Below are 15,131 nucleotides of genomic sequence, written 5' to 3' on the forward strand. Positions count from 1 at the left end.
GTAATCTTGCTCTGATTTGCCATTCTGAGGGTCCCAGGGATAAAATGTAGCATCGTTTTGTTTGATCAAATCTATTTTTATGTTCAAATGTAGGAACTCAAATCAAATCGTATTGTCACATGCACATAGTTAGCATGCTTGCTTGAAAAATGACGATTGAGATTATATTCCTTAAAAACTGCAACAGCCCACACTGCCTTCTCTGGGTGCAAGTCCTGGTACAGGAGAAGGGAATCAGGGGTGTGGACGTAATGTGATAAGTGTCCACCAGTCGTCCCAGGACGCTAAGGAAACCCTGGTTGACAATGCGCCTCTCCTCTTTCTATTTAGCCCATGCCGCCATCTTTGCAGCCCTTTCTTTTTTTGTTGTTGCTGTTGTTACAAATCCCTTTGACACGGCAGTCTAGGGGGGATGGTAACGAGACCCGTAACATAACTCATGCAAAGTATAATAGTGATGTCACGACTTCCGCCGAAGTTGGCTCCCCTGCCTGTTCGGTCGGTGGTCGTCGTCACCGGCCTACTAGCCGCCACCGATCCCTTTTTCGTTGTCTGTTGGTTGTGTCTTATTAGTTTCACCTGTGTTCTGTTGTATGTGTTTGATGAGCTTCCTTATTTATAGTATGTGTCCCCGCCCTTGTTTTGTGCGGGATTGTTTTGTGTTACGTGTGTTCTTAAGGTAGAGGTGATTATGTTCTGGACCTGCACCCTGTGTTTTGGGTGCACCCTGTGTTTTTATTTAACCCGCACCCTGTGTTTGGGCTTGTGTTTTTTTTGTGTGCCGTGTGCCGTATTAAAGTGCACCTTTTTCCCTGTGGAACTCTCTGCGCCTGATTCCTTCCTCACCTGCCTAGTCCCTCGTGACAAGTGAGAACGTAACAGAAAAACCACAGACAACTAAATTACCGTCAAACACTCATGGTTTATTTGTAAACACACGGTAATGGGGAGCGGGAAAAGGGGCTGAGCTGGACCCAAGGAAAGAAATAAGCATTCAAAAACACCCCTAAGCTAGTCTACCTGCTTCAACAACAGCTAGCTAACTAACCAAAAGTACAGAGGGTGGTCCGCCCAGTTCTAACTAGTGTATTTAGACAAAGTTTACCTACGGGTAGTGTATGCCCATGGGCAACTTGTCTTAGTACCCCCTTTCCCACCACCAAACAAACAGTCAAATACCATAACAAAAGAAAATACACACAGGATAATGGACAAAGTGACATGTAGTTACAAAAACAAGACCTCTAAAGAGAGATTGCATGACAGAGAGATTGAGTTCCAGAGAAAACAACTGAATGGGTTTTTAAACCAAGGGAAAGGGGATGTGATTGGGTAATGGAAACAGGAGGAGGTGTGTCTTCTGATTGATGACTGATTGGGGAATGATGATTGGGGAATGATGATTGCCACCTGTGAGGGGAGAAGGAGAGAAAAGAAATACACACACAGAGGATACCTGTATCTGTAACAGCTGTGGATGCTATGAACCACTCATGGAGGCTGGTGGTGGCTCCACGTGTCCACAAAATAAAATAAAAAACATTGGCAATCTACAAAGTACAGGTGCAAACCTAACCAAAAGTTTTTGGTTGGTAGGGAACTGGCGAGGGAAAGGCCTGGATGGGCTGGTGAGCTGGCAAGGGTGGTACGAAAATGTATGCACTTACTACTTTAAGTAGCGCTGGATAAGAGTTAGCTAGCTCGCTCTTTTGTCCAAACCTGTTACTGCTAATGCTAAGCTAGCTAGCTAACAAACAAACATCAGATGGACACATCTGTTGAATACAAAGCGAGCTTGCCAGCTTGTTTGTAATAAAAACATTACTAACCTCTATGGGATGGGTGTCCCTAAACCGGGAAGGTTGCCGCTAACGTGTGCTAATATTACTTGAATGACGTTGTATACAACAGCCAACTTTCTGGGACATAGACATGTCTTATATGGGCAGAAAGCTTAAATTCTTGTTAATCTAACTGCAGTATCCAATTAACAGTAGCTATTACAGTAAAAAAATGCCATGCTATTGATTGAGGAGAGTGCACAACAACAAAACACTTTTATCATGGCAACTGGTTTGATACATTCACCTCTGAAGGTAAATAATGTACTTACATTCAGTAATCTTGCTCTGATTTGTCATCCTGAGGGTCCCAGGGATAAAATGTAGCATAGTTTTGTTTGATAAAATCAAATTTTTTATGTTAGAATGTAGGAACTGGGGTCTACAGTTTGATCCCACTGCTATCTCTGGCTCCACACCCGCCTGGCCATCTAGATGTGTGAAAGTTAGTGTATAAGCTAATGATCCATCATGTATGACATACCTGGGAGTGTGTAAACTTAAATGTTTTATTACCATAGCATTTTTCTATGTTCTTTATAGTTATGTACTTGAAAATGTATCAATTGACCAATTCAGCACATTTGGGCAAACTCCTGACAAACTTGATACAAAATATTGTGCAGTAATGTAATTATTCACTGGATCAGTCTGACACTTTGCACACACACTGCTGCCGTCTGGTTGCCAAACTCTAAATTACACCTAGACTCCTTTCTGAAAGTATGGCCTGAAAGTATGGCCCTATATTTTTTATTTTAAAAAATCAATTTTTGTTTATTTTTTACCAGATCTGTGTTATATTCTCCTACATTAATTTCACATTTCCACAAACTTTCAAAGTGTTTCCTTTCAAATGGTATCAAGAATATGCATATCCTTGCTTCAGGTCCTGAACTACAGGCAGTTAAATTTGGGTATGTCATTTCAGGCAAACATTTTTAAAAAAAGGGTATGATCCTTTTAACATTTTACATGTCACATGTCACTTATAAACTGTACTTCCTGCTTGTCTTCCAGCTGGCCACCTGGGACCCAGTGCATGGCATCAATGGAACACTAACTGACAGGAAGTTGGAGAACAACATGAGAGGTGTGGTTCTGCGCGTGGTCACTGTGCTGGTGAGTACTGTTGTCTGTATCGGAGTTGGGTGAGGTTGCCCCTAGACACTGATCGTAGGTCAGTCTAGCATTTTCCCCAATCAGAATTAAGGTTAGGATTGGGGAGGGGAAGCTGACCCTAGATCTGTACCTAGGAAAAATGCATAGAGAATGGCCAAAAGTACGTATTAGCACGGACAGTGCCATTGAGGGCATCCACAAATTTTATAACTGAGTGGGACTTCCAACTTCATTGGCTAATCCCTCCTGGTGACCCTGTTGGAGTCATGTCTAACCCGGGTCATCAGGAGGAATCAGCTAATCATGAAGAAGAAAATTGAAATTGTGGAACTGCCCATGCGGTCACAGACGCTACAATGGCACAGATACAAAGATGACTCCTCTATCTATCTCTATGGGAAATGTCACCAAGTCTGTATACGCCATGAGCCTGTATAGTGCTGTTTGATAGACCTGGCATCATAAAGATATCACTTGTAATCCTGCTCAACACTCCCAGATTTAAGTCAGGGTGTCTTTCCACGGACCGTAAGTGAACGGGCACTTCATTAAAAGCGATTTCAGGAGGATGAATTGACACCATGGAGCTCCATTATATTGAGATTTGAGTCTCGCTATCTCGCCTCCAGCACTGATTTGAGTCTCTTGAGTGCTTTAAAGATTCAGAACTTTAAATTCTTCATAATCCAGCTTTGAAGTCTGGGGAGAAGAAAGAGATGATACTACGACTGTGGCTCTCCGTCTTTTTTTTCCTTCCAGATTTTCATCCCTTCAAAGAGAACATTTGAGTACGTTTCTGAACATGATCTATTTTCTCAGAAACGGTGTGGAGGAAAAGGGTGGAATGGGGTGGTGTGTGTGTGTGTGTATGCGCGTGTGTGTTTTCCCAGAGGCACAAGGGGAAAGGCTGCAGTACTCACACTGACAAGCCACAGATGGTGGTGGAGACCACTAGAGTATTTATTCTACTCCCTCTTTCTTGCTCCCTCTCCCTTTCTCCTCGGTCTCAATCCTTCTGTGTGTGTGTATGTGTTTGTGTGTGTGTGTGTGTGTCTCTCTCTCTCACACACACTCCCTCTCTCTCTCTTGGTCCCTCTCATTCCCTAGACCTGTATGACTGACATCCTTTATGAAGTGCCGCCAGTGAGAATTAGTGTGAAATGTCTAGAGTAGTGTGAACGGACTACCGCTGTATATATGAGAGGTAATGTATGGAAAGATAGGGTACCTTTTGAAGGGTGTGTGGCTACAGAATGTTAGGGCTTCCTGATCTGTAGACCGAGCTCTATGAAGCAGACTGAGCATTGCGGTCATGCCTTAAGGTTTTTTTATGTCCTCTGTTTTCTGTGCTTTGTGATACCCTGAGAGCCATCCGGACAAAAACCTAAAGTAACAAAAAGTCTATATTTGATTGATATTTAGCTGTAATAAGCCAACCCTTGAATCCTGTCCTTAATTTGTGGTTGAAATCTGGTTAAATGTTTATGTTGACCTTTAAAAAAAATGATCCATTGATGTTCAATGTCAGTATGTTGACAGATGACCGGTCGGTTTATATCAAATGACCGGTGGGATTATACCCAATGAAGCACCCCCACCCCCCTCCCCGCCACTGCCATCTGTAAATATATGTTTTTATTTCAACCAATCAACTTATCATGTTCGATCGATCTGCTCATTGGCTAATTAAGTGCCAATTAGATCCCATTAGCAACACTCCCAATAAATCCTGTTGGTGACCAATTGATTTGATGAGGACTGTATTGACTGTTTACGTGCAAGGGGGGGAGCGGGGTAACCTGAAAGGGAGCCTCCACTACTCCATGAGGCCTTGTGCTCTCCTAAAATCCATACTATGTGGATATAAACTGTTCTCCATGGTAGTGAACCACAGGGATTAGCAGTGTATTGTGAATGGCACAGAGCGAGCGGCACCTAACGGCCCATCAACCCAGGCAAGCTGTATCCCTCCCTGGCCTGACATAATCTCCAGCTCTGCTCTCTCTGCTCAGAGACTGTGGAATAATAACAGCAGTAACAACCTGTAAAGTGTTATTTAAAGCACAGGGCCACACCAGTCACCCATTGATTTACTGCCTTCGCATAGAGGCCTTTTTAGCGATGATCTATTTGAGTGGAAAATTGCCATTTCCAGCTCAAATGTTACTTAAGATATGAGGGTGTATGTCTATAGAAAGGGGTATGGGGAGTGGGGGGGGTTTGCCTTGCAAACAAGGCATATGTTAGGGGAGACGGACTTCAGTCAATAAAACCTGCAGGCCGAGAGGATGCCTCCCTCTCTCCTGGTGGCTAATGAGCAATGGAGTCCCCAGGCCTTACTCGAGAGCTGTAGTTCAGAGAGAGAGTGTTCCACACCCCCATGACCCCCATCAGGCAGAGCAGAAGCCGCAGTGCAGTGAGTACAGGCCAGGGTCAGGGGATGTGGGCTCTCTATACGACTTTGCTGAGCCCCTCGGGTCTGAATGGGGGACTTCGCTGGTGCCATTAATATGTGCACTGTGTGGTTGATGGCAGTCTGATGGCAGTGAGACTGTTGTGGCTGTAGAGATTCTATAGAGATGCAAGATCTGATAGGCCCCAAGCTGGACAACCAGTGTCAAAGTGAAGAACTTTGTGTCTGTGTCCCAAATGTCACCCTATTCTCTATGGAGTGCGCTGTGGTCTCGTCAAAAGTAGTGCACTAAATAGGGAATAGGATGCCATTTGGGACGCAGCTATGTGTTATGTACACTTAGTGTACAAAGACCTTCCCTCCAGTCCAGAGCCACACACATCATGCACTTTGACTGTGTACACACATGTACCCACCGGAGTTGGGGTCATTCCATTTAAATTCCAATCATTTCAGAAAGTGAACCCAATTCCAAATGTTCCTCATTGTCCTGGCACACCATTGGTGGAACCAGCTTCTGAAAAAGTATCTGAAACCCTACCTCTTCAAAAATATAATAATCCCACAGCAACCTCGCCCACCCACCCCCCCCCCCCCAAAAAACATTTTGTGAACTAACACTTGCACACCCCCTTACTAACTCTGACATTTCTGATTGCTACTTTATTGAGATTTTTTTTTACTTACTATGACTGTGATATGTGGTTGTCCACCTAGCTATCTAAAGAGTGTACTTAACTGTGTCACTCTGGATAAGAACGTCTGCTAAATTACTCAAATGTAAATGGGAGAGAATTGGAATTTCAGTGCACTGCCTGAATTGACTGGAATTCAAATGAATTGATCCCAACCCTGGTACCCACACAACAATACTGTCCAAACAAGTACTATATATATTGTAGACACACAAGCATTTATGTACACACACACACAGCAATGCCTTTGATTTCAAAAGTGCTTAGTGCGTAAACTCATGACTCAGACACACATTAAATCTCACAACACACACACACACACACACACACACACACACACACACACACACACACACACACACACACACACACACACACACACACACACACACACACTCTGCTTCCCACTCGGATGCATACACTCGGCTAGGGAACTGCACAGTCTCACATTCATGTAGTGCACATCCTACTGTAATAATGTAGAAAACACACTGTCACAGAGGTACATGTGTAATGTTTCACACCTTATTACAGAATCATTCTCTCACTGCCGAGAAAGTTCCCCTGCAACACGGTGATCAAATTAAGATCCTACATCTGCATGTTAACAGAATTGATCATTTAGCCTATTCAACACAAACTTCGTTTGAAGTGAGATTTAGGCAGGCCTGATGCCGAAAAAGAAAGCAAATGATTGCCTACTTCACCCATATTTTATTTTAGCAGAAAAAAGTACTGTGCAGTTCCAGTAGTTAGCTCCACCGCTTTCATAGCAAAAAAAGTCATTAACTAATGAAAACACTACCTAGATTTGAATTGAGTTAAACTACCACCAAGCTACTGCAAAATGAAGTTACATTACTAGTTGAACTACATGTATTTCACTACTCCCCGACACTGCATACACACGTCAGGTTGTGGTTGGGGCTATAGAGCGTGCAGACTAGTGGGGTAGGCAGGTAAGAGTCACGGTGTGTGGTGTGGGGGGTCACTCTCTGATTGATGGTGCCTCATGGCTACAGTGGGAGTTGGCATGCACGTCCACGCTCCCGCTAATAGCTTATTGAGCGACGGGGGCCAGTGAGGATTCGAAAACACTGGCTTAATGTGCACACCATGTGTAGTCAATAACACCACCTAGGTAATACATCTGCCTGACATATTCCCAGAAATATTTCAGTTATCAATAGGGATTTATTAAAGAGAATGGAAGACAGGAAGAGAAAGGGCTACTGTTTCTGCGTTTCGGCAGATAGTCGAGACACTGTGCAGGATAGTCCATGACAATTAAGGTGGAAAGTGGAGTGTGGTCGTATTTCTCTCTCTCTGACTCTCATCCTCTCTCTCTTTCTCTCTCTCTGTCTCTGTCTCTCTCTCTGACTCTCATCCTCTCATCCTCTCTCTCTTTCTCTCTTTCTCTCTTTCTCTCTCTCTCTCTCTGTTCTCTCTCTGACTCTCGTCCTCTCTCTCTCTCTCGTTCTCTCTCTCTTTCGCTATCTCTCGGTAATGTCACTGTCTGTTCGGTGTGTGTAAACCAATGCCGGTGACCTCTCGTATTATTGCACCAGCTTAGTGACATTGAGGGGAAAACACAGCAGGATGGAATAAGTTAACTGAAGAAGCATAGATCCATGAAGGGATTGTGAGAAAGGACAGATGTGGTGGATACACAGGAAAACCTGTTGTACAGTGGTGGCCGATGGAAGTGTAACAATTATACATTCTTTGACTTTGTCGACTGCAGGAGGAGCCCTTTGTGATGGTGTCAGAGAATGTCCTTGGGAAGCCTAAGAAGTACCAAGGCTATTCCATCGACGTGCTGGATGCTCTCTCCAACTACCTGGGCTTCAAGTACGAGATCTACGTGGCCCCTGACCATAAGTATGGGAGCCAACAGGCTGACGGGGTCTGGAACGGACTAATCGGAGAGTTGGTTGCCAAGGTGAGAGACTGTGGCTCTGTCCCAAATGGCAGCCTACTCCCTATATAGTGCACTACTTTTGACCAGAGCGCTATGTGCTGCAATGCTACGTCCAAAAGGAATGAACTCACAATAACACGTAGAATAATCCCCAGAATAATCCCAGTTTATTGGGATGAATATGATTTCAGAGCTATTAAAAAAAAAAATTGTCTGTGTTCATCAATGTACAAAACCTTCCTTGCGGGAAACCCTCCTCCATCAATCCATCTATCCATCTATCCACCTTCATCACCTCAACCAAAAGCGGTTTACTTTACGAGGAGGAAGAGCAGTGTATATAAAACGTAATAAACTCATCCGTACACAACGCTCTATAATCTCTTATCAGAGGAAAGCAATTACAAACATGCAGCGATTAGGAATCACTGGCTTGGTAAACTGGCTTATTTTTTTAGAGTTGACATAGTTTCTATCCACAGTGTTGTTAGCTATTCACCCTGCCAGGGCCAATAGTGGAATAAGAGTCTGTCCAACAGCCAGACAAACAAAAAAGCAAAGCTGTAAACACCTGGATGTCAGCAGACCATTTTCAGGACCATTACCCATCACCTCTTGCTGTTTTCCCTTTTTCCGACTCTTTTTGATTCCTAATGCCATTCCACACTGATTCCAACACTGCCGCTTCCAATTTTCTTCCTTAAATGAGCGCTTCTGGGAATGTGCCTGTGCGTAAGACTTAAGAGTTTATCTTCCAGATCACAAACGCAGGCCAAAGGGAAAAATGTTCATATAATTTTTGTTGTATTACCTTTGCCTCTATTCCTTTAGGCATATTGTGTTTTTTATTGGGTTCCCGAGAGGTGCAGCGGTCTAAGACACTGCATCTCAATGCAAGAGGTGTCAGGCCCCAGTTCGAATCCAGGCTGTATCACATCTGGCTGTGATTGGGAGTCCCATAGGGAGGCGCACAATTGGCCCAGCGTCGTCCGTGTTTGGCCAGGGTAGGCCGTCATTGTAAATAATAATTTGACTAACTTGCCTAGTTAAATAAAGGTTCACAAAGGTTGTCTGGAATGATACAGAGGATATAGATACATTGTTATTCATTCTTCAAGGATATTATTATTATAATAATTTTTTAATATATTTTTTTAGGGGGTAGATCAGCTTCAATATTGCAGAAAGATTGTGGTTTCCATCAATGTAATTGTCTGCAAAATTTCCAATCCCCCATATATATATTTTTGTAAATATATACAAAATATATATTTTATATACAGTACCAGTCAAGAGTTTGGACACACCTACTCATTCAAGGGTTTTTCTTTCTTTATACTATTTTCTACATGGTAGAATAATGGTGAAGACATCAACGTTATGAAATAACACATATGGAATCATGTAGTAACCAAAAAAGTGTTAAACAAATCAAAATATATTTTTCATATTTTAGATTCTTCAAAGTAGCCACCCTTTGACTTGATGACAGCTTTGCACATTCTTGGCATTCTCTTAACCAGCTTCACCAGGAATTCTCCATCAGTCTTGATGGAGTTCCCACATATGCTAAGCACTTGTTGGCTGCTTTTCCTTCACTCTGCGGTCCAACTCATCCCAAACCATCTCAATTGGGTTGAGGTTGGGTGATTGTGGAGGCCAGGTCATCTGATGCATCACTCCATCTCTCTCCTTCTTGGTCAAATAGCCCTTACACAGCCTGGAGGTGTGTTGGGTCATTGTCCTGTTGAAAAACAATAGTCCCATTAAGCTCAAACCAGATGGGATGGCGTATCGCTGCAGAATGCTGTGGTTGCCATGCTGGTTAAGTGTGCCTTGAATTCTAAAAAAATCACTGACAGTGTCACCAGTAAAGCTCCCCCACACCATTCCACCTCCTCCTCCATGCTTCATAGTGGGAACCACACATGCAGAGATCATCTGTTCACCTACTCTGCGTCTCACAAAGACACGGCAGTTGTAAAAGAAAATCTCAAATTTGGACTCATCAGACCAAAGGAAAGATTTCCACCGGTCTAATGTCCATTGCTCGTGTTTCTTGGCCCAAGCAAGTCTCTTCTTATTATTGGTGTCCTTTAGTAGTGGTTTCTTTGCAGCAATTCGACCATGAAGGCCTGATTCACGCAGTCTCCTCTGAACAGTTGATGTTGAGATGTGTCTGTTTTTTTAACTCTGTGAAGCATTTATTTGGCCTGCAACTTCTGAGGCTCGTAACTCTAATGAACTTATCCTCTGCAGTAGAAGTAACTCTGGGTCTTCCTTTCCTGTGACGGTCCTCATGAGAGCCAGTTTCATCATAGCGTTTGATGGTTTTTGCGACTGCACTTGAAGAAACGTTCAATGTTTCAAGAAATGTTCAAAGTTCTTGAAATGTTCCGGATTGACTGACCTTCATGTCTCAAAGTAATGATGGACAGTTGTTTCTGTTTGTTTATTTGAGCTGTTCTTACCATAATATGGAACTGGTCTTTTACCAAATAGGGCTTTCTTCTGTATACCACCCCTACCTTGTCACAACACAACTGATTATCTTAAACGCATTGTTAATTGAAATGCATTCCAGGTGACTATTTCATGAAGCTGGTTGAGAGAATGCCAAGAGTGTGCGAAGACAACATCAAGGCGAAGGGTGGCTACTGTACTTTGAAGAATCTCAAAGTACAGGGTTATTACATGATTCCATATGTGTTATTTCATAGTTTTGATGTCTTCACTATTATTCTACAATGTACAAAATAGTTTAAATTTTTTTTGATTGAGTAGGTGTGTCCAAACTTTTGACTGGTACTGTTCATTTTCCTTTATTATCTTCCCCGGACCCAAACAACCCCTCCCCTAATTGGAGTGAACTAATGAACAACAACACTTAGGCCTCTACTTCCAGCTCATACATATTATATACATTTTACAGACACAGTATATTTTACAATAGTTATCTTTTGTTTGTGTGATATTATTTCTTATCAGGAATGGATTTTCTAGAATAATTTTTCCAGATTTTTTTGTTTGTTTTGTTGCGTATGCTCATTCTTTGATGTGTCTGAATGCTTCCTATGAATAGTGTTTTTCCCTTGACCTTGACCTTGTGTGTTCCAAAGCACACAGAATGGCCATGCTCGTCCTGTGCACAATGGCCTGAATACAATGACAGTGCAGTGGGAATTTAAAGATGTCTGCCTGTAAACACACGCACACACACTCACACACTACTGGTTACCTACCGTACATCGTAAACATTATTGACATACAATATTGACATGTCATGAAGAGTCCTAAAAGTCATAAACAGACAATTCACATGAACCTCCCACTGATGTTGCATTACATTGAAACACTACAATAAGATTTTCAATCATTTTAAAGTGACCGTTCACTCAAATGACAAAATTGCATATTGGTTTCCTTAGCGCGTTATTGGTTTTGTGGATCAAATCTGACTCTGTCCATAGACGGCTTACAGGTTAAGGAAACCATTAGGTAATTTTGTAGTTTTGGTGAACCGTCTATTGAACGTTGTTGTTTAGTTAAGGTCCAATCTGTGTTTCATGAAAATATCCAGGTTAACTGATGATGATTGTAGTAACTCTTTTTTTAAGTGGATCATTAAGAATGTGTCTTACAACACATTTAGATCTGTGCAAGAAAAAGTTCAATAACTTAAACACACAGCTGTAAGGTCAAAGATCAATTGATCTCCAGTCAGCTTGTGGCTACACACAAGCTTTCCTATTAGTGCACACTGAGTGACCAATGGGAGTGCATCCCAGTAATATCTCATTTCACCTGAAGTGTGCACTCGTTCACTACTTCCCACATAAACAAAAGCATTGGATTGATGGAGGCTTGGGCTAGTGAGAGTTTCCACCATATTTCTTACACCAGTCATTTCCTTCAAATCAGTGAAGGGAAGTAAACAAGTGCACATTTTGGGAGGAAGAAGAGATCATTGGGACATAGCCAGGGTGTTGGTTCTTCCACCACCAACACACTCACTGGTGTCGCCCCACACCCCAAAAGCATGCTGGGAACACACTTGGGTCCTCATATTTTTCATGTGCTGCGTACAGTAAATGACCATTTCTGCCTGTTTAAGCATGTTGTTTCCTTACCAGACCGTGAAATGAGCTAATTAAGTCAACAGTGATTAATTGTGTGTGTGTGTGTGTGTGTGTGTGTGTGTGTGTGTGTGTGTGTGTGTGTGTGTGTGTGTGTGTGTGTGTGTGTGTGTGTGTGTGTGTGTNTGTGTGTGTGTGTGTGTGTGTGTGTGTGTGTGTGTGTGTGTGTGTGTGTGTGTGTGTGTGTGTGTGTGTGTGTGTGTGTGTGTGTGTGGTACAATAACATCAGCTCTTCTTACCCCGTGTGGGAACTATCACTCTTTTTTCCTCATTAAACTCATTTGCTAGTGCTAGTTCTGGAGCTATAACCAGGAGGGCATTCCAAATGGCACCCAATTCCCTTTATCCTGCACCACCTTTCATTTAAAGTAGTCTACCATATAGAGAATAGGTTGCAATCTGGGATGCAAACCAGATGTGTGTACAGTGCTAGTTCGGTATAACCCACGCTGAAACTGGTCGGCACCATTTAGATGTGGAGGCATTCATATTCTCACACAGTTTGTGTGTCATACACCTGATGTCAGCTGGTAGGAGCTATTTCACCCCTGATATTGAATAAAAGCAGAGCGAAGGGGAACTAGTACTCTGTTCTTATATTAGTCATAGGGTGTGTCCCAGGTGGCACCCAATTCCCTATTTAGTGCTCTATTTTTGACCAGAGTCCTATGGTCCCTGGTCAAAAGTAGTGCACTATATAGGAAAAACCTTCCTAATATTGAGTTACACCTCCTTTTGCCCTCAGAACCTTTTGCCCTCAGAACAGCCTCATGTGTCGGCCCATGTTGACTCCAATGCGTCACACGATTGTGTCAAGTTGGCTGGATGTCCTTTGGGTGGTGGACCATTCTTGATACACATGGGATACTGTTGAGCGTGAAAACCCCAGCAGCGTTGCAGTTCTTGACACAGTCCAACTGGTGCGCCTGGCACATACTACCATACCCCGTTCAAAGGCACTTTACTATTTTGTCTTGCTCATTCACCCTCTGAATGGCACGCATACCTAATCAAAGTCTCAATTGTCTCAAGGCTTAAAAATCCTATTTTAACCCGTATCCTCCCCTTCATCTACACTGATCGAAGTGGATTTAACAAGTGACATCAATAAGGGATCATATCTTTCACCTGGTCAGTCTATATAATGGAAAGAGCCAGTGTTCTTTATGTTTTGTACAATAATGAGACACAACATGTGGGAGGAAATTAAATTAGCCTTAGTGGGTTTATAGCTGACCCTGGCCTGCATACCCCCCCCCCCCACACACACACACACACACACACACACACACACACACACACACACACACACACGTATATCGTGAGGTTATCAGTTATAGTAGGACCGTGACAGGTTTGAACAACAGTTTTCAGTGGACCGACGTGTGCATTCTAATTCAGGCTCTCTGATTGGCTTGGTGGCTTAATGACCTATCGAGGTACCCTCATCCTCCGGTCTCTTCCTAAAAACAATTTCTTGAAGATGACTGAACTCCTCCTATGCTCACGCTATGACTCACAGCCATATTAATCTCCATAACCTCTGCTTCGCATCAACACAATAGACGGTCACACAGAAAATGTCCATCCCTCAATGTACCAATGCAATATCTAGGTAATTAACATGCTATTGTCTTTTCCCCTATCTATCTCGTCTGAGACGTGTGTGAGTATTAAGTGTGTCAGATAGCGAGTGTGGAGTCGTTATGTGCCTGTTTTGACAAAAGAAAGGAGAGGAGGACTGTTATCAGCAGCAGCGACAGAATAGCCATGGCAGAAAGCAGATGTGGTTCTACTGATGTATGCATGAGTTAAATGAATGTCTAAAAACAGAACTCCAAGCAAAGTTTCATTTCTCATACCCCTCCGCCTTACCACGGAACCTATTGGATGCAGTGATTTCTGATGTGTGTGTTCACAGAATCCCCTAATTGTCTTGAATTCCATACACCTTGAATCTTGGCATTAATGAATCTGTGTTTGTGTGTGCGTGCATTTGCGCGTGTGTGTCCATGCGTGGGTTTGTTTTCCAGCGTGCTGACATGGGTCTCTCGGCTCTCACCATCACACCAGAGCGGGAAAGTGTGGTGGACTTTACCACGCGCTACATGGACTACTCGGTGGGCGTGCTGCTCAGGAAGGCTGAACGCACCGTGGACATGTTCGCCTGCCTGGCGCCCTTTGACCTGTCGCTATGGGCATGCATCGCGGGCACGGTGCTACTGGTGGGCATACTGGTCTACCTGCTCAACTGGCTCAACCCGCCGCGCCTGCCCATGGGCTCCGTCTCCTCCACCACCCTCTACAACTCCATGTGGTTTGTCTACGGATCATTCGTCCAGCAGGGTGAGTTATTTTTTGTTGGTATACTTTTGTTTTCTTTAGAAATGTATTTTCATCACCTGGTGTGTATTATGTACCCTTTACTATCCTTGTTTTTAATAGTTTCATTGTTGTTAAAAAAAATTGTGAGTATTGCAAGGGGATGGGTTTAAGTTGAAAGGAAAGAGAGAGAAAGTGAAATAGGTGGGAGAAGAGAGAGGGAGAAGTGTTGGATGTGTGGAGGGAACCAGAGACAAAAACATGGTGATGGTTGTCGTTCAGCGTTCTTTCAAAGGTCAGGCTGAAATCCATTTCTCTGGATTTGAGGAAAAGAGGGTGAGGGGGAGCTTAGGGAAAATAGGAGAATGGAAGAAAGCAAAGAAAAAGCAGAGAGCGATAATGGCATTGACTAAGAGAGATGTGTGTGAGTTTTTTTTTTCAGAGTACCATTAGTATTTGTTATTATGCTCAAGGACTCAGAGTAGTACATTTTGGGCCACATTAATTATGCAAATTCTGGGAATGATTTCAGCGTTGGTGGAATATTTTTATTTTGGATGAGCCGCCGATGAGCTCACAGCAAAACAAGCAAATTCTCAATCTACGTTTTACTAATGTCGGTAATGATGATAGTGATAAATGCTAATTGTTCCCCTTAATTCACAATCGATCTTCTTTTAG

At 43.0% G+C, this 15,131-nt stretch overlaps 1 protein-coding gene across 2 annotated transcripts in view; it reads left to right on the plus strand.

Annotated features, from left to right (window-relative positions):
- The window catches only part of LOC111957531 (glutamate receptor ionotropic, delta-2), a 705,651-nt gene that overhangs the window by 101,175 nt on the left and 589,345 nt on the right, over positions 1-15,131 (plus strand). For both annotated transcript variants that reach the window (XR_011474713.1, XM_023978383.2), the window contains exons 7-9: positions 2,862-2,963; positions 7,816-8,013; positions 14,162-14,474. Coding sequence is in view for 1 of the 2 variants with exons in the window: in XM_023978383.2 (XP_023834151.1) it covers positions 2,862-2,963; positions 7,816-8,013; positions 14,162-14,474 (613 nt within the window). In the remaining variant the exon portion in view is untranslated. The remainder of the gene's footprint in view (positions 1-2,861; positions 2,964-7,815; positions 8,014-14,161; positions 14,475-15,131) is intronic.

Source organism: Salvelinus sp. IW2-2015, linkage group LG33, assembly GCF_002910315.2.
Source record: "Salvelinus sp. IW2-2015 linkage group LG33, ASM291031v2, whole genome shotgun sequence".
NCBI classification, from domain to species: Eukaryota; Metazoa; Chordata; class Actinopteri; order Salmoniformes; family Salmonidae; genus Salvelinus; species Salvelinus sp. IW2-2015.